At 41.0% G+C, this 27,274-nt stretch overlaps 2 protein-coding genes and 1 long non-coding RNA gene across 5 annotated transcripts in view; 2 read left to right on the top strand and 1 right to left on the bottom strand.

The window, feature by feature from the left end:
• LOC5576979 (trichohyalin) overlaps positions 1 to 27,274 on the bottom strand; it is a 123,569-nt gene that overhangs the window by 78,885 nt on the left and 17,410 nt on the right. Inside the window, exon 1 of one of the 3 annotated variants that reach the window (XM_021843899.1) lies at positions 9,909 to 9,962. The exons of the other annotated variants lie outside the window; for them this stretch is intronic. Within the exon in view, the coding sequence (XP_021699591.1) occupies position 9,909 (1 nt within the window). The 5' untranslated portion in view covers positions 9,910 to 9,962. Of the gene's footprint in view, positions 1 to 9,908; positions 9,963 to 27,274 lie in introns of those variants that run through there. 3 annotated transcript variants of the gene reach the window in all.
• LOC5576981 (venom allergen 5) lies at positions 6,140 to 7,450 on the top strand. The gene is made up of 5 exons (XM_001663026.2): positions 6,140 to 6,318; positions 6,372 to 6,542; positions 6,605 to 6,686; positions 6,923 to 7,085; positions 7,148 to 7,450. The coding sequence occupies exons 1-5, from the start codon at positions 6,178 to 6,180 to the stop codon at positions 7,356 to 7,358; spliced, it is 768 nt and encodes a 255-aa protein (XP_001663076.2). The 5' UTR covers positions 6,140 to 6,177; the 3' UTR covers positions 7,359 to 7,450.
• On the top strand, positions 17,029 to 25,968 carry LOC110676360. The gene is made up of 2 exons (XR_002500307.1): positions 17,029 to 17,241; positions 24,636 to 25,968. It is a non-coding gene; the product is annotated as an uncharacterized LOC110676360 (long non-coding RNA).

Raw genomic sequence — 27,274 nt, 5'->3', positions numbered from 1 at the left:
GTTAAAAAAGCACCTTCTCAGCTCTTTATAGAGCAAATTTTTTATTCAGCTGCCATTACCATTATTGAACAATAATTAAACATGCATGCTTGTTTGTGGCTCTGAATTGTTAGTTGGGTACACCCCTGATCCACTAAACCATTCCCATTACCGCCAAACCCTTTGTCTCTCCGGGACCACCAAGAAGGCATTGCTTCGGAGAGGGGCTATTGCACATCGCATCCTCCAGGTTAGCTGCGTAGCCATGCAGCAACGATCATCGATGACACGCTTAGGGGGGTCCACCAAGGTAGCATGCTGGCGCATTGCCAGCTTCCCGGGTGGTCCTCACCTCTCGTTGTCCGCTGAAAGCGGGCAGGGTCGACCACTAAGCCCGCGCCCAGCTGCACCGCAGGTATCAAGAACTGATACTGCGGGCTTCGCAATTTGACCTACTGAAGGCTCAGGCCCTATCAGCTAGCACCAGCTGGGATTGCTGACGAAGGGGCCTCCACCTGCCCCGAACAACCAGAGGCTCGTATCCACCCAGTAGGCCGGCGCCACGACAGCAGCGCTACCAGGATGTTCTCCCCGCGGCCACTTAATCGCTGTAAGGGTCGTTTTCGACCGTAGGGCACCGGTATGACCTACGTAGCCGACTGCGAACCCTTGGACCACCTGTTGTTTAGCGTCTGCACTAGCCACTCCTCGAGTCCACTCGCCACCTCCTTTGTAGTTCCGAGACGATGTTAGCGATAGCCGATGAAACGGCATTCCAGCCAAACTCGTCTTCACACATCCTCTGAACCAGATTTTCCGAAGTCGTGTCCCGACCGCATGTGGCAAACATGCGGTCACGCATTGTGCGGAAACGCGGGCACACGAACAAAACGTGTTCCGCCGTTTCCTCTAAACTTGCACAAACTGGACATTCGGGAGAACCCGCATGACCGAAACGGTGTAGATACTGTCTAAAGCAACTATGGCCCAAAAGGACCTGCCATTTGACCATAGAGGCCAGTCTTGCAGTCCTGCGTATGCCTCTTGTGCCGCGTCTTTCAAAGCACTCTATATCTTCCATGAAAAGGATACCAATAGGCACCATACCGGTGATGACGCAGAGTGCATCGTGTGACACGGTACGGTACGCGCTTGCAACCCTCAGGCACATTAGCCTATAAGTACTCTCTAGCTTGCTGCGGTAGCTATCGGTTATCAATGCCGTGCCCCAAGCCGGGCCACCATACCTCAGTATGGACGAGGCGACACTGGCCAGAATCTTACGCTTACTGGCGTACACCGCAGAGCTATTGGTAATCCGGGACAGTGCCACAATAGCTGTGGAGGCTCTCTTGCAGGCATAATCAACATGGCTACCGAAGGTAAGCTTATCGTCGATCATCATCCCCAAGTGTTTGACGGAGCGCTTCGAAGTGGTCGTGCAGTCGCCTACACTGATCACCGCTTGCTACACCGACTTGCGGTTGTTGACAACAACCGCCTCAGTTTTGTGGTGAGCCAATTCCAGTTTCCTGGAGCTCATCCACTCCTCCACAATTGCGATCGAGTGGGCTGCAGTCAATTTCACTTCTTCGATCGATTCACCGTAGACCTCCAGCGTAATATCGTCGGCAAAGCCAACGATGACCACACCCGCCGGGAATTTTAATCTCAACACCTCGTCGTACATGACATTCCATAACACCGGACCCAGGATGGAATCTTGTGGGACTCTCGAGGGTCTGTGAAAGCACTTCCGACCCACCTCTGTGTAATAGACTTACACCCGATTCTGGAAGTAACTTCCGAGAATCTTGTACAGGTACTCGGGTATCCCCAGACGCAGGAGCGCAGCAGCAATAGCCGCCTAACTGGCACTATTAAATGCGTTCCTTACATCCAGAGTCACTACTGCGCAGTAACGAATCCCCCTCCTCTTGCGGTGGAGTGCTATCTCAGCGGTTTTCTTAACCGTCAGAATAGCGTCTACGGTGGACCTCCCTTTCCGGAAGCCGAACTGGTTGCTTGAGAGACCATTTACACCCTCGGTGTACCTCAACAGTCTTTTTTTTTCCTTCTAAGCAATGGGAGGATAATCTTCTCAACAGACTCCGGACCGAGGTCCGGGAGTGTGGGGTTGGGGACCATTTACTACATACAAGCAGTAAACAGAACTACACCCCCGACCCACTAACTAAACCATTTCCATTGCCGCCAAACCCTTCGTCTCTCCGGGACCACCAAGAAGGCATTGCTTCGGAGAGGGGCTATTGCACATCGCATCCTCCAGGTTAGCTGCGTAGCCATGCAGCAACGATCATCGATGACACGCTTAGGGGGGTCCACCAAGGTAGCATGCTGGCGCATTGCCAGCTTCCCGGGTGGTCCTCACCTCCCGTTGTCCGCTGAAAGCGGGCAGGGTCGACCACTAAAGCCCCAAGCACAATGTGAGCGACAGCGCGGTACAGCGGCAAAGCGGCAAGCCCATCTTGAGCTACACTCTACTTGTCAAGTCAATGTTGAAAAGGATTTAGTCAACACTGGATTGATAAGTAAAGTGTTGATCAAGATGGGCATGCCGCTTTGCCGTTGTACCGCGTTGCCGTTCACATTGTGTTTGGGGCCTAAGCCCGCGCCCAGCTGCACCGCAGGTATTAAGAACTGATACTGCGGGCTTCGCAATTTGACCTACTGAAAGCTCAGGCCCTATCAGCTAGCACCAGCTGGGATTGCTGACGAAGGGGCCTCCACCTGCCCCGAACAACCAGAGGCTCGTATCCAACCCAGTAGGCCGGCGCCACGACAGCAGCGCTATCAGGATGTTCTCCCCGTGGCCACTTAATCGCTGTAAGGGTCGATTTCGACCGTAGGGCACCGGTATGACCTACGTAGTCGACTGCGAACCCTTGGACCACCTGTTGATTAGCGTCTGCACTAGTCACTCCTCGAGTCCACACGCCACCTCTTTTGGAGTGGATGTGGGTGATAGCCGATGAAACGGCATTCCAGCCAAACTCGTCTGCACACATCCTCTGGACCAAATTGTCCGGAGTCGTGTCCCGACCGCATGTGGCAAACATGCGGTCACGTATTGTGCGGAAACGCGGGCACACGAACAAAACGTGTTCCGCCGTTTCCTCTAAACCTGCACAAACTGGACATTCGGGAGAACACGCATGACCGAAACGGTGTAGATACTGTCTAAAGCATCCATGGCCCGAAAGGACCTGTGTTAGGTGGAATTAGTTAGTTCCCCATGGCGCCTATTGACCCAGATATCTAACCTCAGAATCAACCTGTGAGTCCACACTCCCTTGGTGGAACTGTCCCACGCACGCTGCCATTTGACCATGGAGGCCAGTCTGGTAGTCCTGCGTATGCCTCTTGTGCCGCGCCTTTCGAAGCACTCTATGTCTTCCATGATAAAGATACCAATAGGCATCATGCCGGTGATGACACAGAATGCATCGTGTGACACGGTACGGTACGCGCTCGCAATCCTCAGGCACATTAGCCTATAAGTACTCTCTAGCTTGCTACAATAGCTATCGGTACTCAAAGCCGTGCCCCAAGCCGGGCCACCATACCTCAGTATGGACGAGGCGACACTGGCCAGAAGCTTACGCTTACTGGCGTACACCGCAGAGCTATTGGACATCATCTGGGACAGTGCCACAATAGCTGTGGAGGCTCTCTTGCAGGCATAATCGACATGGCTACCGAAGGTAAGCTTGTCGTCGATCATCACCCCCAAGTGTTTGACGGAGCGCTTCGAAGTGATTGTGCAGTCGCTTACACTGATCACCGCTTGCTGCACCGACTTGCGGTTGTTGACAACAACAGCCTCAGTTTTGTGGTGAGCCAATTCCAGTGGGCTGCAGTCAATTTCACTTCTTCGATCGATTCACCGTAGACCTCCAGCGTAATATCGTCGGCAAAGCCAACGATGACCACACCCGCCGGGAATTTTAATCTCAACACCTCGTCGTACATGACATTCCATAACACAGTCTGTTGAGGATGATCTTCTCGAGCACCTTCCCCGCCGTGTCGATTAAGCATATTGGTCTATACGCCGACGAGTCACCGGGTGGTTTTCCCGCCTTTGGCTATTGTACCAGGTTCTACCTCTTCCACACATCTGGAAATACTCCCTTGTCCAGGCATATCTGCATAGCAGATCTGAACATCCCGGGAACCTCCAAAATTGCGACTTTGAGGGCCACACAGTAGAATGAAACCTGTAAAATTATAGCGAGTCGAATGTGACAAAAGGATTCCATCATATATGATAGATATTTATGTGCGATCTTAAAATTACATTGCTGTTGGTTTGAAAATGAGCTATAAATAGCTACCAAACTAGAATATATAAAAAGTTTAAAGCAGGATTAGAACTTGCGACTTCTGGAGCGATAGCTACACGCCCGAGCTCTCTCGGCTGTCTCACCATCTTAGTAAGTGGCTGACGAAAGTTGAACAAGTTCTGCGTAAAATGAGTGTTTCACGAAATAGCTTCGATGGTTGGAGGTTTCATCGAGAAGTGATTGAAAGAGCAGTGAACAATGCGGAGCGTTCTCTCGGTCGCGTGATTGTTGAGCGTGGCTGGGTTTGTTTTTGTTGCAGATTCATGTAAATTTCTAGCGGATTTAACTGAAATATAGTTGGAAGCGCCCAGATTGGTTGTCAGAGGGTCACATCTGCTTCAGCTGTTGGCTAACGCTTGTAATTTTCAAATGCCTGCCACAATTTTCCGTCGATGTCCAAATTGCGTGCTGTTTAATATTCACAAATTTTTGCTGTGCAGGTTTGGAACTCCGTCCGGACCTGGTGCCTTCCCCATACTGAGGGATTTTGTAATCCCTACAAGTTCCTCGTCGGATACCCTATTAGAGTGGTTCAAAAAATCGTTTTTGCTCCACACCGCTCATTCGATTCTAGATCAAATTCTGAGTGCCCTCCCAAAATTTGAGCTCATTTGGATGAAAACTGAGACTGCACAAGCCCTTTAAAGTTTATATGGGAATTACTATGAGAAAAGCAACCAATTCATTCAATCGATCATAGTGTTTGCCTATGTGCTCTTGAGGATTAGAGCTACGTTGATACTGTGAGATACAATAATCAGCTACAACTTTGCCGAATACCGTTTTTGAGTCGGACGCCTCAGTAATTAGTTATTGATTTTTGAATGAGTTGTAAAACTTTGGCTATAATTATTGGGCAGTTCTGCAGGCATCACTGGGTATATGCAGTAAAACATAGTAGCCATGATTTGTGCGTGCTATCTTTCGCGCCAGGTGCAGCAATGTTGCCTGTTCAGAAGTAAATGAGCACTGCTGAAGAATTTGTAACCGGATATAAATCAATAACTAATTACTGAGGCGTCCGATTTGAAAACGGTCTTCGGCAAAGTTGTAGCTGATGAATGTATCTCACAGTATCAACGTAGCTCTAATCCCCAAGAGCACATGGGCAAACACTATGATCGATTGAATGAATTGGTTGCTTTTCTCATAGTAATTCCCATATAAACTTTAAAGGGCTTGTGCAGTCTCAGTTTTCATCCAAATGAGCTCAAATTTTGGGAGGACACTCAGAATTTGATCTAGAATCGAATGAGCGGTGTGGAGCAAAAACGATTTTTTGAACCACTCTAATACCCTATCCTCATCGCCAGCCCCAATCCCCGGCTGTCCTACGAAAGGAGGCCATGAGCTAGGGTTGTGGCGCGGAAAGAGCCCCTCGATGAGGTGAACGATGTGTAGCGGAGACGGATGAATTACGATCTCGTCCATCTCTACGGTAAACTCAGTATCCAGAAAGTGGCCAAAGCAGGGCATGTTGCAAGAATGCCGGACAGCTTCCCTGCAAAGATGGTGTTCGGTTCCGGTCGACACAAGAAGGCGTGGAGCGCAGCGAGCTAGGTGGGCAAGTGCATAACGATTTATTGTTCCTGGGGCAGAACCGAAGATGGAGAAATGCGGCCACGAACCGGTTACACCCTCACTTATGATCTATATTTTCATTAGGAATCAAAGTTTGAACTGTGGGGTTACATGATACAATATTTATAAGTTGTGTTGGCACAGCTGTTTAAACACTACACGTTAGATGTTTTATTTGTTTTATTATGATATAAAAGTCAACAGTACTTGTGAAAGATTCAGTCATTCGTATTGATTCCATTTTTCAATCATGAGTAACTTTTTTATATTCGTAGCATTATTAGTGGTTATTTCACCACAAGTGCTTGGCAAAAGTAAGGACTACTGCAGTAGTGTATTTAGGAAGATTTGCGAAAACAAAGGTGAACATGTTGGATGTCGACCAAAAGATGTATGAATAATCGGAAATTTAAAAATAATGCATGTTACATAAACAATTTTTAGTTTTCAGATTACCCATCGTGTTCAAATCAACATCCAAAATTAATCCTCATGAAATCAAGTTACAAAAAGTATATTTTGAAGCGTCACAACGAGCTGAGAAATAAGTTGGCTAGTGGGACTATGACTTCAACTCATGGAACATTTCCAAGTGCGATGAATATGTCGGAATTGGTAAGACACATTTACTATATCACGGCAGACGGTGAATTAATTTAATTTACTTCTGTTTTTAGAAATGGGACAGCGAATTGGAAAAATTAGCTGAATACAACGTTAAACAGTGCACTATGAACCATGATCGTTGCAGAAGCACAGGTACTAAGACAGGACTAATATTCATTTATTCATAATTCATCATGTTTTATGCACATAAGTCTCCTACAACATGGTGACATTCGTTGTGGAAATCACTCACTTCATTGGATTTTGCTTAATTTCACAAATCTTGTGACAAAACCAATCACCAATTAAGCAAAGTCCCATAAGTTACGAAATTCCTTTGACACCCTCGTATTACCCGTGTTCTAAAAGATTCGAGTATATTATTCAAGACAAATTTCATGATGCCGGTCAGAATATCTACTACTCGTCGTGGTCACAGAAAAGATCAAGTGATAAAACAAATCTTATTGGAGAAGCAATCCAAGCCTGGTGGGATGAACATAAAGATTTTTACATCCACGAAGTAGCCAACTATAGAGGGCAAAGCAGAGGGTAAGCGTAAGCATCTCGGCGATTCTGTAAAAAAAAAAATAACTCGCAATATTTGTTAACAGAGTTCTACACTTTACTGCAATGGCTCTCGATTACCAAACTCGCGTTGGATGTGCGATTTCGGAGTACGATTATGCCGGAACTGGAGACACATTTCTGATGACCTGTAACTATTCATCGTGGACTTGGATGGAAAAACCTATCTACAACAAAGGAAAAGCCTGCTCAAAGTGTAAAAAATGCGATAAAACTTACAAATCATTGTGTAAGTAGTTAAAAATGGGAATATTAGTGGTTTGCTAATTTTAATGAAACATAAAATAATAATTCAATTGAAAAAATTATACTTTTCAATTAAAAGTGCACCAGTGTTTTTTTTTTTTTTGCAAGAAGTGCATCCATGTACATCATTTTTGTAGAATCCTAAACAATAATATCACAAGAGATAAAAAAAAACCCAATTCGGTTTTTTCATCTACTTATACTGCCCATACTCGCATAACACTCCCATATTCTATGGGATTTCCTATGTAAATGTGACTGTTATGCGAGTATGGGCAGTATATGTATTCTACTAAACAGCTCGAAGATTTATTATTAAAACCCAATTTGTTTTTTTTTTGTCATAAAACACGTTAAAAACATGATATAAGTATTCAAAGAATAAAAAATGTATGTATGATGTTTGCCTTCAAACAAACTTAAATTATTAATATAAAAGGCATGTTTTGATTTTTCCTTTAATTAAATGCACAAATTCTCAAACTTCTGTTCGTTTTTTTTTTTAACAATGATATATTAAAAAAAAACTGAAGTTCGTTAACACAAAAGTTAATTTGAACCAATTCAGATGTAAAATTCTCGATTACTTTTTCAAATCGACGTAAGTAACTTCCATACGGTTTTGAGAAAATTAATCCAGAAAAATCACAACCTGTCTTCCAAAACTGTTTTAAAGTGAATCACCTTTTTAACATTTTTTCGACGTGTACATTGCTTAAATTTTGCATACAATGAGCTCGCGTTCAAAAACTATAGAGTTCCTATTATTTCACACAATAATTTTATGACTATATGATAAGCCGTTGTATTCAGTTACTTGCGACGTTTTTCTACCAGTGTAAAATCGACTCAAGTAGTGTTTTGTTTTGATTCGTGGTTAAGTCACTTTGTCTCTCCATACAGTGGGGTGGCGAATGTAGTGGTTGAGTTGCGAAAGTTGAAAATCTTACTTTCGTTATTTTGTAAATCCGAAAATTAAACGTTCTAAATGTGAAAAATCGAGTTGGTTCAGAGGGAAACGTGTGAAATTTCGTCTGCGAAACACGTAGGATCAATAAGGTAAGTTTGTTTACTTTTTTTGACTTGAGTCTATATGAATAAGTTTTCGAGAATTGTGAAAAATAATTGAATCGTTCTGATGGGGCTTTGATCCTATGACTCCCAGTACGCTAGATCGATCGCGTTAACCAACTAAGCCACAGAACGGGTACGATTCTGCAGCGCCGTCGGATAACCTGAAGTCTTGAGACGTATATATTTTCATAATGGGTATATCGATAGTCCATTGGCCTTTTGCAAAGGTATTAACTGAGAACTTTCTTTTAGCATTCGTACAGTATTGGACAAAACATTTGCAACTTTTTCGATTTTCCATACAAAATGACCAACTTTGGTAAACTAGATCTCAGTTATTTATGGACCGATTTGAATGAAACTTTCACAGAACATCAGATATAATTTGAATTTTAACATAAATTTTTGAATATTTTTTTCCAATTACGAGTTTATAAGTAATAACGGTATGACTGAAGTGTAATTTTCGACGAAAAATTCAAAACTTTTTATCTCGAAATCTGAAAGCCCTACACAAAAACTGTCTTGAGCAAACTTATTCATCTCGTCAAAAGCTACAACTTTGCTGAAGATACCATGAAGCTATTCCTTTAATATGTTTAGTTATGTCAATTATAAAAAAATCGTCAAAAAATTCACTTTAGTCAAACCGTTACTGCTTTCCAACTTGTGATTGGAAAAATTACTCAAAAATATATGTTAAAATTCAAGTTATGTCTGATATTCTGTGAAAATTTCATTCAAATCGGTCCATAAATAACCGAGATATAGTTTATCAAAGTTGGTCATTTTGTATGGAAAATCGAAAAAGTTGCAAATGTTTTGTCCAATACTGTATATCGTGTGGCTGATACGATGATACTCTATGATCTGGGAATTCCGGAAAATGTCCATTTTGAAAACATCCTGGACCAACCGGGAATCGAACCCGGACACCTTCAGCATAAATTTGCTTTGTAGCCGTAGACGGTACCACTAGGCTGATGAAGGTCGCCAACATTTGATGTTATGTGTAATTTATAAGTAATAATAATATCAGGGAAGCAATTTATAAAGTATCTTCAGAAAAATAGAGATATTATAAACTGTTGGAGATAAAGAATTTTCTGTTTATCATGGCACTGTTCAATCTGACGTGCAAGTCCATTCCTATACTCAAAAACAACGAGCTACACACTTTGTTATAGAAACTTGAGAATGTACATAGTAACTTGAAAATCACAAACAAACATTTTTCATAGTGCTAGCTTTGAAGGTTATGTCGACTATGCAATGCAGGGAAGTTGGTTTCATGCGAATGTTAGTGCAACTTTTTTGCATGACATGAAACAAATATATCAATTGAAAACTACTAAAATTCGCTAAGCATATATGTAGATTTAGCAAACAAAATTTCAATCCTAGGTACAAATGAGATTTTAAAAGTTTTCATAACCTCAAATTGTTTGAAGCAGTTTTCGAACTTACTGTTTAACACAGGGGTTGAAGAAGAAGTTATAAAAGTCGGTGTGTAAACGAACGGTCCCCTCATCACACTGTTACACATCTTCCTAGGTCTAGCGGACCATATCGGTATCATCGGGGAAGAGGCGCGTCTGCCTATTCAAAAAGGAGACAGTGAGAACAGAATTGATTTTGGACATCACATAGTAGAAAAACGGTTACAATATCTATTCAAGATATCAATCTAATGAAACACAAAAGTGCCAAGCATCCGATTTGAAGTATTTTGATGTGAAACATGCTGACTTGGTTTATAAAATAAAAAAGTACAAAACATGAAAAATGAAACATTTTCCAATTCCAGTTAATATTATTGTACAGCATTCACATGGAATGAATAACAGATGCAGGATCTACATATCGACCGACAACAGAATGGATATATTTTATATGTAGTGAGTCTTGTTTTGTAGTGAAGCATAAAAGGTTTTGTGCAAGGATTTGACTTCTTCCAACAAGGTTAAGAATTCATTATGTGACAGACTCAATCTTCCAGGTACAGGAGAATGGCAAATGAATATCAAATTCTATTATTAAAATAGAATGCATGAACGTCAAAATTTGTTTGTTTGATTGAAATAAGAGTTGAAAGAACAAAAATAACAATGCTAATACATCCACGCGCTGCTTAAAGGAATGACTATAAATAAATGAAAAACCGAATTTAGTACTACCTATACAATTTAATTCCACTAGAGTCTGTACCGTTTTGATTCATATTACGGACACTTAAGGTCTCAATGAAGAATAACGCATCAAAAAGCATGTAGAATAAACTATACCGTATGATTCCTCCGTATTATCAAACCCTCAAAATACTTAACTTTCGAATAATGAGTGAAGATTTTGATTCTGCAACATAAATAATAATAAATAAATATAAATATGTGGACTTTACATGATTCTTATTCCGGACACTCCATCACTTTTGCCTCATATTCTGGACACTTCGATTTGAATTTCGGACAGTAGTATTAGTAGTAGTAGTACTCGAGTCTAGTACACGACACTGAAGACAGCCTTACAGTTGAGGTCGAAATACACGTATCTTTCAAAGGATACAAACTCTAGTGGAATTGAATGGTATATTACTAAATCGGTTTTTCATTTACTTATTTCATGATATGGTATTATGTAATTATTTAGTGACGATAATTTTCAAGATAACATACCATTTACAAATTTTACTATGATTGCATATTGATGTGATATTGAGTGCCATAGAGAAATGACGTAAAATAATGGTTAAACTTGATATGATTGATTTTTCTCATTATTACTCTTATTTTGTCATTATTGTGCTATTCACTTCTACCCGTGCTTTTTTAGGTGGTAACTCTAAATTTCACTCATGCTGATTCTCGTGGTGGATCTACAGACACAAAATCAATAATAATTATATGCGAAAGTTGTGCACTGACAATGAATATTAAAATGTTCTACTTTGTAGAAATATCGTGCAACCTCATGGATATTTACTAATCGATAATATGAGTATCACTTTCATTGACAAGGTGATGCAAATAGGTATAATAGGCGTAGAGTTTATTGAAAAACTTCTAAATTATGTGACAGAATTCTTGGAAACATCAAACTTATCTCAAAAATAGGTAATAAAAAAGCATAATTTTAGCTCTAGTGAAAAAGTTATGTAATTCATCTCATAATTGTGTTTTTACGATAACTTTATTATTTGCCCGACGTTTTGACACGAGAATTGTGCCTTCTTCAAGGGGTAAATATTGCTCATCACAACATATATGATGTTTCGTGCCCATTATGACGATTGTAACGATTGCAACTATGAACGACGTCAATCCGAGATGAACCGGCCAATGGCCGAAAATCTCGTTGATAAAGGAAAAAAATAAATATGAACGACATCCATCATTCTTTTTCATTCATAGTGAGCAAAGTGAAATCTAAAACACGTGTTGGTTCAATTTTTTTTCTGAGTAACATGTGCGACGGTTTGGAAAACTCCAGATTTGGTAGAGATCCTAATGATCAGCAATTAAATTCTGATTCCACCAATATTTCCCTCGATTTTTTTGCAGACTTCCCCAATGTAGTTTTTCAAATAAATCCTACATATAAAAAATCCGTCCGAGATTTCCCCAGAATACGTGTCGCAATTCCTTTGGAGAGTTATCTCAAGAACGTTCGCGCATTCAGCCATCGCCAGCACCATTCCGCTTGAGCTGTGTATGGGAAGCGGTTTTTTTTTCAGGGTGCGTATACTCAATTCATGCGATCGATTTTGGGTCAATGAGTAAAACTAATAAAACACAAAATTCAAAAATACTTCGTAAAAGAGTTCAAAGATTTCTCAGGTATTTTTTAAGGGTTTAACTAATGATATGTTCAATTGCTCAAAAGATATTTTCGATATTTGCTTTTTAATTCCTCAGAGATATTGTTGATGTTTATTTCGGGATTTTCATTTTTTTATAGAGACTTTACCAAGAAGAGGCATTCGTCTCATTCCAGGAATTATTTCAAGGATTCTTTCTAAATTTATTTATTTATTTTTTTACAGTCTTCGATATTTTTACATCGCACAGACTAAAACTTAATGACTAATTCTAGATTTGAACGCAGATTTACACAAATTAAAATCATACATATGATACACATCATTAAAAACTTGGCAGCAAACATCAAGTGGGTTGTGTTGTCCATACTGTGTGCGATTTGCCGATCGTCGAAAGAAGTCAGTACGCCGTATCTTTCTACCTGGAGCATTGAAACGAAGCTTTACCAAAATATCCGGACAGTCAACATTGTTCTCCAGCAGGTCGAACACGAAAAGCCTCTGAAGATATGTTCTCCTAGTTGCCAACGTCGGAAGACTGATGAGTGCGCTTCGGTTTTCATAAGAAGGCAGTCGAAATCTACTATGCCATGGTAGTCTACGAAGTGCAAACCTGACAAATCATTTCTGAACACGTTCGATGCGGTCAATCTATCCAGCATGATACGGGCTCCAGACCACAACGCCGTATTCCAAAGGGCTGCGAACCAACGAGATGTATATTGTTTTCAGGCAGTAAATATCATTGAAATCCCGAGTGTTCCTTATGATTACACCGAGTAGCTATCACTGACGATATGTGCTCGTTGAAACGCAGTTTGTTGTCCAGGGTGATTGTAACAGTTGAAAAATCTGGAGTTTACTGTTTGCCAGAAAACTCCGAAATTAAAAATCGATTTATTTTATAGTAAAAACAGCCATGTATAATCGGACAGCTCGAATGTATAACAGATTCATTCGAATAAGCTACATGTAGGCGTGAGCTCTTTAAAATACTAAAAAAATCTACCTATGATCAAATAATTTATATTGGGCACCAATGTATTGGGGTTCGCGACGAGATTTGGACAAAAAACTGAAATTTAAAACGAGAAAGGCAATCGGGAACAGGTTTAATAGACGGATTTCACGCCAACTCAACAAAGGGATTGGCAGCACCCCTTCAGAATTCAATGAAACTTTCTGGGTGTGAAGACTATGTGAAACTAACATACTTTACATACTTTGTTTTTTCAAAATCGATCTAGACTTACATTCGGAAAGGGTCAAAGTTTTTTTTTACTTTTTTTATAAACCCGTATAACTCGAAAACGGTAAGACCTACAAAAAAGTGTTGTATGGGGACGTGTCCTGACGTTTTAGAGAAAAATATTGAAAAAATAAAAACACATTTTCTACACTGAAAAAAATATTCAAAACTTTAAAGTCGATTTAAAAAAACGGCCATTTCAGATTTTGATCATCCTTAAGCAAAAAGTTTCGTAATTAAATTTACTAAAAGTCGTCCATACATTGCAAATTGGGCATATTTTAGGGAAAAAGGTTTTTCTAACATCGAATTTTTTAAGTCCCAAAGTTTTTTTTTTTACTTATTTTTAATAACCCGTATAACTCGAAAACGGTAAGACCTACAAAAAAGTGTTGTATGGGGAAATTTCTTGACGTTTAAGAAAAAAATGTTGAAAAAATAAAAACACATTTTATAATTCAAAACTTAAGAGTCGATTTTAAAAAAAATGGCCATTTCAGATTTTGATCATCCTTATGCAAAAAGTTTCGTAATTAAATTTACTAAAAGTCGTCCATACATTGCAAATTGGGCATATCTAAGGGTAAAAAGTTTTTCTAACAACGAATTTTTCAAGTCCAAATTTTTTTTCAAAGATTTTGTTCTAAACCGTCATATATGATCGTGTTTTCATGTGATAAATGAGTTTGAATCAGAAATAAATTGTATTTTTTATTGAGAATAGTTAAAAAACGGAATTATGCAGTGATTATGTTTTTTAAATGAAGGCAATCTATGGATTTCGCCTCTGCCTATGAGAAATTCAACTTCGTCTAACAATCCGACGGATTTTTATGGTTCGAAAGATTGCAAACATTGAAAAGGAACAACCTGATCCACACCCCATTAAATTTTCTTCTAGAAAATACTACTAAACGTACCTGCGTTACAAGCCAGATGAATAAGAAATAATGTTTGTATTGTTATCTACCTATAATGTCCGTTAACGACATGAGTTACTTAACAATCACCGCGTGAGTGTATAGAAAGATAGGAATTTAACTTATAATTGTCGTTCTACCTATGCATATAACTATTTAAGCTTGATGTCAACTCTTTTCATTTTATCTAAGTCATTTGTGAAAAGAAGTTAAAGATGGATCAACAAGATTTGTCGCGCATTAAAATTTCGAGATGTTGCGCCGGTATCATTGAATTCTGAAAGGGTGCTGCCAATCGCGTGTCGAGTTGGCGTGAAATCCGTCAATAGCATGTTGGAGGAATAAGGACAACTGTTGATAAAAAAAGGAAAATGATGAACATCTATCTCCAGATTCTTAAAACTCGTCCATTTCTAAACTTCATCTAGAAGCGATAAGTTGGTCGAAATTATTTTCACCAAAAAGTTAGTGCGTTCATAAGAAAGTTAGTTGAAACCTCTGAAGTTTATACTTATACAAATAATTTAAAAAGTAAGGGAAATTTTAAAGCAATTAAAAAATCTGTATTTCAAAGTGAAATATAAAAATAAAAGGTGAATTTGTGGAGTGATATAATCACCGGTCAGGTAAAACTTGTATAGTGGAAGTTGTGAAAATAGGTGTACAGGGTGTCTGCAAATTATCCGAACAGCAAAATATTGGGAAGATGATCTCGCATTGAAAACAATGAAAAATTAATGGCCATGTACTTTTTATAATACATCTATATGTTGACACAAAATATAGCCTTACAAAATTTCGAAATGATTGCTTGTTACTGAGATAGACGAATTTAAATTTTTCGAAGACGTTTTTCCTGAGGGCCGCTTGAGATGTGTTATACAGTTCAAATCCAGTGAGTTGTATGGAAATTTATCTTCCGTTATAAAGCTCAAAAAACAGCTCCCTTTATGACACGTCAATACATTTTGTTAGATTTTGCAAATATTTGAAATAGGAAATGTGTCAAACTTACTTCTTTAGAATATAATAAACCAATGTTTAAAACCATGCAAGAATATTGAAATTATTATGCATGATTGTATAGAGCCGCGTCTTCAAAGTTTGAACGGCTAATTTGCGGACACCCTGTACTATGTGGCTTTTCCTTTGGTCTGGATTTTATCCACAGGAATTGGGACCCTATCCACCGACGGGGTGGAGTATCGCCTTCTACGATCGAGACGCTTCCCACGACGGGATTTGTGGACGACCCTCAAGCACGTGGTCGATCGTACTCATCCTCGATAATCGTGAGCCTGTCGTGCCGACGCAGCATACGGCGTCGCAGGCGATCCGACGTGAATAGAAGACGACGTCATCTACGGGTACGAGCCGATCCTGGCACGAAATGAGGTTGGTGTAGCCAGCACCTGAGACACAAATGGTATCAGGGGTTTCAATTTGAGAATCTAATAGGCTGGAGAACCTGCCCTGAGTGTTTCTCTCGGGTTAGTCGGACACGCAACTACAGTACTGGCATCCTTGTTAAACGCGGTTGGCGCAAAAGTCAGTACCGGAAAAAGGTACTATTAGAGAACACCCTCACTTTACATGATACCTAGATCTTTAATGGTTGAGACTCTTTTCAACGTACAGCTTTGCATCGAATACTCAAAAAGAATTGGAGCGCGAATTCGTAAAAAGGTAATGATGTTGCATTTTTGTACATTAACCTCCATTCCGTTTCTCTCGCACCAGATCAGAACTTTGTCAACATTTGCTTGTAATGCACAACAATCCACTGGCGAGGACACTACACGAAAACATTTCATGTCGTCAGCGTACATGCTTTTCAGTGATTCTAATTCACTGCAAAGCTCATTCACGAAGAAAACCGAGATGGCTTCCCTGAGGAACACCTGAAAAAATGCAAAACGGATCCGATTTAACCGTTCCAAGCTTTACGGAAGCTGAGCGTTTGCTGAGATACGAAGAAAACCATTTGAAAGCCAATCAGGAAATCCAATCCGCTTAAGTTTTTCGATCGCAATTTGGTGTGGGACACGGTCGAAAGCCTTCGAGAAGAGAAGTGGATGTATACTGCGTCGATTTGCTGTCGTTTATCTATTAGATCGACCAGTAAAGACACATAACTCATGAGGTTTGTTGTAGTTGAGCGCTTTTTCATAAATTCGTGCTGATTGACTGCAATGATGTTACGCTCCGTCGGGTAAAGATAATCTAATACCTTCTTTCTAAATTTCATATATTCTCGTTACTTGGTATATCGTCAAGATATTTCTTTAGACATTACTGTTAGTATTTTATTCTGGGACTCATATATATGGGCCATATATTTTCCAGAATTCTATTAAGGATTCTTCCAACAAGGAGAAATTTGTGTAGAGATTCTAAACAACATATATCTAAGGATTTGTTCAAAAGTTTTTTTTAAGGTAATCATTGAGAAAAATTGTAAAAATTCTCTGATTATTTTTTCAGAACTTTTTTACTGGCATATACTGCCGTTCTACGCATATTTGTCCCGCGGCCCATAAGGTTTGCATAGAACATGGGACAAGTAGGCGTAGAAGGGCAGTACAGTGATCACACTATTATGGGTCACCTAGTCACGATTATTAGTCACTCTGTTCCACATACAATGCAAATGCAAATTATCCATAAAAGTGTGAACACTGTACTTTCTTGGATTCTTTCAGAAATAGTATCAACAACTATTCTAAGAATCAATAATACCTATCTCATTTCTCTTAGTACACTAAAATTATTACAGAGGGTTTCTCTGTGGATTTCTTTAAAAACTACCAACAGGTATGTTATGAGTACTTAAAGAATTACAAATATCAAATGACCAGTTTCAACTATCATTTTAAATTGCATTGAATATAATTTCGAACATTCACTCAAATAAATTTCCGTAACGCTAGATATGAGTTCCAGAGAGTTGCGTTTCATGATTTCCTCTCAATTGCCAAGACTACCACATCCATACTCAGTATATGAATTGAGCAAATTGTAAAACACTACTTCAGTATGAATATAGCAGTTAAACCGATCACACGCATCGCATGTCTTCTCTATCCGAAGTGGTTTACCAGTCCGCCGCGAATCAACCCAGTCGACCAAGTCCGCAAGTCATCGGTCGTGACATCGTTTAAAGTTCTGGTGCGCCGTCGTAAGTATAGTTCGCGAGTTTTGCGTGAACAGTAAATGGTGCCGAAACCCGGGAGGAATTCCCAACCGTAGAAGGAGCATACCAGTCGGACAAGGAGCAACCTACACCTTGGATAATAGAGCACATCTCGTCATTGTCACTGTCGCTGGCCGCAGAACTGCGCCAATTTCTTCGTCGCACGTGCCCTACAATCTCCAGTAAAAGGAAGGACTCCAGAAGGTTCGCGTGCTCCAACAGGTGCTCCAGAAGTTGAGGTTACGATAACCACGTGGGAACCGTAAGTGAAGTCATCAAACAGGTGGGTGCTTCTAGACCACGTTCTGGGAAAATGAGTTTTAAAAAGGCAGGTTTGCGGAAAAATGTTATGCATCTCAAAGTTCTTCGTCGTAAACGAGATAACATAGTTGGGTCGGCTAAATTAATCCAGCAATTCAATGAGCAGTATGACGATAGCAAAATCGATCAAGTTGCTATAAGAATTGAGCGTTTAGATGGCTTTGGGATAAATTTGAGGACACGGAGGATGAAATTGAAGCATTAGAGGACCATGAGGAAGGGTTTTCGGAAACTCGACAGGAATTCCAAAACCTGTACTTCGATCTCAAGGCGTCACTGGTTAGTAAACTCCCCAGGGCAGTAACTACTAATTCTCCTTCCCCTGGTCCTAGCTCCTCACGGCACTCTGTACCACCTGCTAACCAACCCATGTCGGTTAAGCTACCTGAAATAAAAATTCCGGAATTTGGAGGTAGACCAGATGAGTGGATCGAATTTCGTGATCTGTTCAAATCGTTAGTGCACACTAATCCCCAAATTCCCGCGGTTCAGAAGCTTCACTACTTACGTAGCGCCATGAAAGGCGAGGCCTCTCGTTTAATCTCGTCATTCGCTATCACTTCGGATAATTACACTCTCGCTTGGAAAACGATCTGTGATCGGTATGAAAACAAAAATTTCTTAGTAAAGCAACACATGTCCGCAATTCTGAAAAATTTCCCATGTTAAGAGAGAATCATCATCTGCTCTCGCAGAATTAGCCGATGAATTTAACCGACATGTGGCCATTCTTGATAAACTTGAAGCACCAGAAGTCCATTGGAATTCGTTCCTAGTAGAGCGCCTTAGTAGCCTTTTGGATGAGAAATCGTTAATGGATTGGGAAGCCCAGTGCAACGATAATGTTGTACCACAATACCAAGATTCTGCTGAACTTTGTTCTAAAACGATCACGCACACTGCAAATGTGCAAACCATTACAAGGTTCGCATCCAACGAAGGTCCAAAAGTCCACCCGAGCGAAAACTATCCTCTCATGTCGCCTCTGAAAACATCGTCAAATGCCCTAGCTGTAAACAGGCTCACTCTATTTCGCAGTGTGAGTCGTTCTTGAAATTGACGCCCAACAATCGGCTGGATTTTGTCAAAAGGAATCAACTTTGTATTAACTGCCTCAGAGGAGGACATTTAGCTAAAGATTGTCGGAGCAGCCTTTGCAAAACATGTGCAAAGAGACACCACAGCTTACTTCACCTCCCCCCAATTGTGTCTGCTTCCAGTTCGATGGATGAAAGGCCAGCGAATACTACGTCTTGCACGGCAGTTTGCTCTGCCGATGGAACCATCACTCAAGCAAAATCCTCGTTCTCGGTATCGGTAGCACCATCGGTGGTGCCTTCGCGTACTCCACCGAAGGCAAATTCGTCGTCGCCGCAAACGTTCGCCGTCGGTAGCCCCTCTCTTTCGTCGTCGGTATACTCGAATTATCGTTCCGAACAAAATGAACCACTTCCCCATTGCTCTTATGAAAGCTCCATGTTGTTCACACCAACAAATAAATCCCGAGAAAGCACAGTGTTCTTATCTACAGCATTGGTACGAGTACAAGATGCTGATGGTATTGGTCACTTTGCAAGAGCTTTACTCGATAGCGGATCACAGTCAAACTTCGTATCCGAGTCCATGTGCCAGAAGCTAGGCTTGAAACGCAGTCGTATAAATCTGCCCGTGAGTGGCATTGGCCAGGCGACTGTGAGTGTACGCTATTGTGTACAAATCTCCCTCGCATCACGTTTTGGAAGCTTCGTACAAGACATTGACTGCCTAGTTCTTCCAAAATTGACTGTGAATCTCCCAAGTCGCCATGTAGATATCTCAAATGGAACATTCCACGCCACGTTCCACTTGCAGATCCAAAATTCAATATCAGTCATGGCATCGACATGATTGTGGGTGCAGAACTGTTTTTTCTCACTAATTGAATCGCATCAAATAATTCTGGCCGACAATTACCCTGTTTTACAAAAAACGGTACTTGGTTACGTAATTTGTGGGAAATATTCAGCCAACACCACTGGACCAGTAACATGCCCACGTAGTTACTGAACAGGATTTGAACACTCAATTAGAGAAAATGTGGGAGGTCGAAAATCTTGACGTTGGAAAGGCACTCACGCAGACAGAACAAGACGTCGAGAATCACTTTCTTCAAACTGTTTCACGTGATGCCACTGGCCGCTACATTGTTCGCCTTCCTTTTCGTGAGTCCATGAGTTCGTTGCTGGATGACTCTTACGACCAGGCTGTGAAACGATTTTTGCTTGCTGAGAAACGTTTTGCTCGAGACAAGAAGCTGCGTGAGGAGTACACGAAATTCATGGACGACTATGAACGATTAGGGCATATGGAAGTCGGTTCTCGTGTCGCGGGTCCGCAGTATTTCCTCCCCCATCACGCTGTACATCGGCCTGAAAGTACACACTTAAAAATTGATCACGAGCTCGGCATTTGAAATTGCTGAGCCAACTCGGCTTCCATACATTTAGCTGAGAACTCAGCTAAAATATAATTGTAGCCGAGAATCTGCATCTTCCGAAACTGAAATCTCGGTTAATTCTACTTTTTATCCGTATCTCGGTAACACTGTGAGCCGAGCACCAACGTTAACAATGTTTTCACCGAATTCTGTTCTCTTGAATGCTGATATTTCGGTTTGCCTACTGAAGTTACCGAGATTCTCAGCATTTTGTTTGATCATCTGCCATCTTGTTTTCATTCACATTCGGAAAAGTGCATCGGTTTTGTGTTTAGGTGGAAAAATAGCGAAAGTATCGAGAAAAAGTATTTAAAATAAACATAGTGGTTGAAATTATGAAGCGGGAGGAGTTAAGATTGTCCAAAATCCCCAGTAAGTACCTACGCTCAATGTGTTTTCAGTATTTTTTAGTGCTTATTGACGTGCTTTGTGCCGGGAATTATTTGAAGAATGAATAGACGAATTTTAAAGATACGATAACATGTGTGATTTATTCGCAGCCCCATAATTACCCATTACTTAAAAGTACCAATGAAAACTGAACAAATTAAAATATCTTTGACGCCTAAAAGTGGCTTAATAAAAATTGTTTTTTCATTTTTGCTGAGATTTCGGTTTTTGTGTTGCCGAGATTTTCGGTTAAACGCGGTAGCTAAAACCTCTCCCAGAAACCGAGTTAATCAGTTAAAACTATTAAACCGAGCTGACTGCCGAGCGTTCGGCTGTGCGGATCTCGGTTTCCGAAAGCCGAGACTCGGCAGAATATTCTAAGTGTGTAGCACTACGAAAACTCGCATTGTTTTTGATGCCAGCAGCAAGGGCTCGGGCGCTCTCTCGCTTAACGACACCCTTCACACTGGGCCAACAGTGCAACCATCTTTGCTGACTCATATTTTGAATTTTCGGCTGCCTCGATACGTTTTCACCGCGGACGCGGAGAAAATGTTCCGCCAGATATGGGTCCACCCCGATGACCGGCGGTATTTGAAGATAATCTGGCGTCCGGACCCATCTTTGCCCTTGCAAATTTATCAGCTAAAAAACGGTGACCTATGGGCTTGCCTGTTCACCTTACTATGCAGCTCGTGTGCTTATGAAACTCGCTGAGGAAGATGGGCATAAATATCCACTAGCGGCTGCTGTTGTTACTAAACGTATATACGTCGACGACGCTTTAGCTGGAAGTGATTGTCTTAATGAAGCTACAGAAACATGTCGTCAGCTCCGTGAGTTACTGCATCTCGGAGGGTTTTCGTTACGGAAATGGAGCAGCAACGATACACGAATTTTGAAATACATTCCTACCGAGTTGTGGGAAAATGCCTCGAAAATGGAAATTTGTCGTTCAACGGTGACTGCTTTGGGTCTTCTTTGGAATCCAACAGGCGACTTCTTTGAATTTAAGATTCCTTCCTTTCCGGAATTGGCCAAAGTTACTAAGCGCATTGTAGTCTCTGAACAGCTCAACTGTTTGACCCATTAGGACTGCTCGGTTCGATTGTCATCAGCGCTAGAATTTTCGTTCAACGGCTTTGGGCAAAAAATATATCATGGGACGAAGAGCTTTCGACCGAAGAGAGTGCCTGGTGGATGAATTTTCGAAGTGAGATGAAAGTATTGCAGCAACTAGCCGTTCCTCGTAGAGTTCTCTCAAACTCAGATAGAAATTATCAGCTCCATTGCTTTTGTGACGCCTCTGAGAGAGGATACGGCTGTTGTGTTTATGTGGTTAGCCAAAATACAGAAGGTCAAAACAATAAGCCAGCTTTTAATTACAAAGTCTCGCGTCGCCCCATTACGCGGGTTGTCGATCCCACGACTCGAGTTATGCGCAGCGGTACTAGGCAGTCAATTAGTGGACAAATTACGTAACGGGACAGATTTTACCGGATCCGTCACATTCTGGACAGATTCTACCGTGGTATTATACTGGCTTCGAGCTCCACCAGCTGATTGGAAAGTATTTGTATCAATCGAATTGCCGAGGTACAAAGGCTCTCAAAGGGATTCCAATGGAGACATGTTTCCCACAGAACACAACCCAGCTGACAAAATTTCTCGTGGGATTCGTCCTAATCAAATAATGGACGACGAACTTTGGTGGCATGGGCCGCAATATCTCTCACAGCCGGTATCTTATTGGCCTGAAACATTACCGAACTCTACACCATTGCCAATGACTGAGATGGAGCTTGAAAGACGACAAATCGTTGCTCTAAACTGTGTGGAAATCGACGATTCTATATTTTCCAAGTTTTCTGAATTGGGGAAGCTTTTGAAGGTCGTCGCTTGGTGTTTGCGGTTTTCCACCAATATTCGAAAAAGAGCGGACGAGCGTATCATTGGTAAGCTAACACCAATTGATATAGAGAAGGCTTTAAAATCGGTTATCCACCTGGCACAAGCAGCTGTTTTCTCAAATGAAATCCATCAACTAACCCTCAGCAAAATGAACGCAAATCAGAATATCGCCATCGATTCAAAGTCGCCTCTTAAAAACCTCAATGTTTTCCTCGACGATAATGGATTAATTCGTCTGAACAGCCGGTTAAGCAATTTGGAAGGCCCATATGACACGAAATTTCCTCTTGTTATTCCAGCGAAGCATCGTTTGAGTTGGTTGATTGCTCGGTCTTTGCATCTACGTACTGCACACGCTGGTCCATCTCTATTGCTCTCGACGATGCGACAACGTTATTGGCCAATACAAGGAAGGCAACTGGTTCGTCGAATTGTTCGCAACTGTGTGACCTGTTTTCGCTGTTCGCCTGCAAGCACAAACCAACAAATGGCACCACTGCCATCAGTACGAATAACACCTGCTCGTGTGTTCTCCAAATCGGGGTTGGATTACTGTGGACCATTCAACGTCCGTCCGCTGTATGGGAGGGGGGCTAGCGTCAAAATGTACATTGCCGTATTCGTGTGCCTGTCGGTGAAGGCCGTTCACGTCGAAATCGTCTCCGACTTGTCGTCCGGTGCGTGTATCAACGCCGTAAAACGGTTCGTTGCTCGACGCGGTCGGTTAATCGAGCTCCGGTGCGATAACGCTACAGCTTTCGTCGGAGCTGATCGTGAGATGCGTGAACTTCGTCGTCGGTATATGCAGCAGTTTCAGACAGATGAATGGGATAGCTACTGTCTCGACTCAGGGATCTCGTTCAAGTTCATCCCGGCCCGATCTCCGCACTTCGGGGGGTTGTGGGAGGCCGGAGTGAAATCGTTTAAACGCCACTTTCGACGAATCTTCGGTAACTCATCGTATACGATTGACGAACTAACAACAGCAGCTACACACATTGAAAGCATCCTGAACTCTCGGCCTCTCACCCCTCTCACGGATCATCCTGGCGAGCTCTCCGTTCTGACACCTGGGCATTTTATTATCGGGGAGCCAATGTTTTCGTTACCTGAGCCCGATGTAACAAACGTTACTGTATCCAGATTGTCTCGTTTTCAGGAAATGCGTCGTGCGGTCCAAAATTTTTGGAAATGTTGGTCACGAGATTATTTGACTCTTCTGCATCAACGCTCGAAGTGGAGGAAGGCGACCAAGAACATCGACCCTGGAACCATCGTCTTGGTCAAACAAGACAACTATCCACCATTCACATGGCCCCTGCGACGAATCATGGAGACCTTTGTCGGACCGGATGGATTAGTACGTGTAGTCCTCGTACGTACTGGTCGTGGTCTCTACAAGCGAGCAATTACTGAGGTCAGTCCATTACCAATCGAGGAGGAAGATGTCGGCGGTCACATGCAAGCCGCTGATCGAGATCACCAAGGAAGGTTGAACCATGCCGGTTCAACGGGGCCCGGGATGTTATGAGTACTTAAAGAATTACAAATATCAAATGACAAGTTTCAACTATCATTTTAAATTGCATTGAATATAATTTCGAACATTCACTCAAATAAATTTCCGTAACGCTAGATATGAGTTCCAGAGAGTTGCGTTTCATGATTTCCTCTCAATTGCCAAGACTACCACATCCATACTCAGTATATGAATTGAGCAAATTGTAAAACACTACTTCAGTATGAATATAGCAGTTAAACCGATCACACGCATCGCATGTCTTCTCTATCCGAAGTGGTTTACCAGTCCGCCGCGAATCAACCCAGTCGACCAAGTCCGCAAGTCATCGGTCGTGACATCGTTTAAAGTTCTGGTGCGCCGTCGTAAGTATAGTTCGCGAGTTTTGCGTGAACAAGGTATATGCACAGGAGCTTTTCTGACAATTCTATCCAGAGATTCTTACAGAAATATTTCCAAGAATTCCTGAAAAATCCATCCAGGAGGTTTTTAAGAAATTACCGTTTTGCATCGAATTTCCGGATGCTTCGAGAGCCGGACACTCAGTACAATTTTAGCTATTTTACATGCATATGTACTGTAATTTTAAGTGATTATATATGAATCCTTAAGTTATGTGCCACATGATACTATAATTTTCATCAAAGTAACCTGGGAAAATATTTAATAAAAATTAAAACCAAAGTCGCGTCATATTGAACGCTAGTTTTCGCGCTAGAACCAATCTCAACGTTCCAAAGTATTGAAACATATTGAAGTAATATTGTGCATAATATAGTAAAATAATTGTTTCCTGTGAGGTTTACCAATGGTGAAAAGTGCTAAAAATTTCTTTAATGTTCAGTATTCGTCAAAAAAAAAACTGGTGTCCGGGTTTTGAAGCATGAAATTTTTCCGCTTTGAAAACTTGACATGTCATGCATCAAACATTGAATTCATGAAATGCAGTAGTGATTTTTAAGAGAAAATAAAGTATTATATATTACAACAACAATAAAAGTATTTATTGCTGATTTTTTACGGCAAAAAAACTTAACAACTTAATTGTGAGTAAGTAAGTGTTTAGTCCTGCGTCACATTTGCTGATGGTGATGCAAGTATTTTACCATCTCTTATCAATATCGAGAGCAAATTAATCCATGCAGTGCTGAAACGGATAAGGACCTTTGTGATTTTAGTAGAACGTGTTAGAATAATTTCTGACATTAATATTCATGAAATTCGTAAAGTTTGTGATAATTTAGGATTGTCTGGATTTCGAAGCAAAATTGGCCGGGATTCGAAGCATGGCTCATTCAGCGTCCGGATTTTAAAGCAAGACATGCCACATATTGAATGTGTTTTCAGTGATTTATTCCACTTCAAATGCATTTTTGCTCTCAAAGGCACTCATTTACACACTTCAAAAACTTTTTTTTAATTTTCTTACACGAAATTCATTGACAAATGTTAGATTGAAGCTATCTACGACTTCGGAATACTTTTCGTGTTGACCAGGAGTTTTGACAATTTCCTGAACAAACGGGGGGTGTCCTTAAGATGGTACAGCTCATACAAAATTTAAAAAGTATTCATACAAAATGTTACGATGGGGTGGATGGGTGTCAAAAATGGCCATTTTTGACGTTATGAAATTTGTGAATAAACCCTGAAATGATTTTGAAGTGTAGAACAAGCAAACAATGATTCGACACCGCCGTCAGTCACATTCGTTCTCGATTATGTTTTCAATGATATGCACCAAACGAAGCACATTGTGCTTTACTCCAAGCGTTTTTAAGAGTAGAGCTGGAGCTATCTTTTGTCTCTCACAGTTGCGGCAATACTCGCACCTTCTTTTGTGTCACTCAACAAAAACAGGAGACGCACGCAAAAGTCGGGTGCAGCACATGCATATTTTGCACCGCTCCGAGTTTTCTGCCATTCTCTGGGTTGGGTAAAAGGGGTTCTGTGCCCCTTAAGGTAGGCAAATTTCAAGTCACAGTTAGTTTTCAGAATCGACTATAATATGACCACTATATTAAAGATTTTTTGGCAAAAGCATCAGTGTGAACCTTTTAAGAAACGATTTAATTGGATGATCATGTTTCCTGCATTTGATCGATCCTACAAATGACCCTTTTGCAGGTCACCGGGTCGCCTCAAATTTATTACCTATCATCTATCCTAGCTATCTAAACATCTCAGGCATTGCAGAATTCGTTCCCTTTTGATATCGAAGCTTGATCAAACCAAATGAAGAAAAACATCCCTTCTGTATCGATTTATGATTGGCAATACTTCGAAAGTTGTAACAAGCATGATAAATAACAGTAGCGAACGAGACACTCAAAGAGATGGTTATGATAATATCCCAGTTTCTCGCTTGTGTACCATTTATTTTACTGGCATGATAAACAATCCTCGAATATTCGATAGCTACACTGTCCCCCATGTTTGGAGATTGTTTAGTTGGGCTTTATCAAGCACTGTTATCCAGAGTTGCACAATATCAGACATATCAGATGTGTATGTACTAAAACTATCAATATCAGTTGCGAACTATCAATAACACTTTGATCTGACAACCAACAGCAGTGATGTGACATCGCACTCTACATCATAATCACTGCAGAATAAGTGATCACGTGGTAATTATCCCCGCTAGGGAAGGTGTACCGGTATTCGCCATGTACAAGTTATTCGCCACCCCAGATTATATACCGTTTTACGACATATATGGTTACCAATTGTTTAGTGGTCGCTAAATTGCTTTAAGTTGGTACGGAAACATTCTTGGAAACCGCAAAATTTTCTCAGAAAATAATAGAATCATTTTCCTTAAAATTTTGCCCCTTTGCACCTATTTTTCGCCATGATGTTCCTGATTCGCCACCCTCCATAAGAAATCAACGTAAGTGGCGAATTCAGGAACCGAAATTAAAATCGTGGCGAATACTGGTGCAAGTGGTCCAGTATTCGCCACAACCATATTTAATACAAAAACAAAGTTTCCTATTAGTTTTTATATTTCCCCTGCTGAGCATGGATTTAAAGC

Source organism: Aedes aegypti, chromosome 2, assembly GCF_002204515.2.
Source record: "Aedes aegypti strain LVP_AGWG chromosome 2, AaegL5.0 Primary Assembly, whole genome shotgun sequence".
Classification (NCBI taxonomy): Eukaryota; Metazoa; Arthropoda; class Insecta; order Diptera; family Culicidae; genus Aedes; species Aedes aegypti.
Note: the sequence above shows the minus strand (reverse complement) of the source record. Positions and strands in the feature narration are given on the sequence as shown.

Bases quoted from the DNA above. Each gene is read 5' to 3' on its own strand.
- LOC5576981 (XM_001663026.2), top strand. From the start codon at position 6,178: ATGAGTAACTTTTTTATATTCGTAGCATTATTAGTGGTTATTTCACCA. The intron at 6,687-6,922 runs GTACTAAGACAG...ATATTATTCAAG, and splicing joins TGATCGTTGCAGAAGCACAG to ACAAATTTCATGATGCCGGT. The intron at 7,086-7,147 runs GTAAGCGTAAGC...ATTTGTTAACAG, and splicing joins TATAGAGGGCAAAGCAGAGG to AGTTCTACACTTTACTGCAA.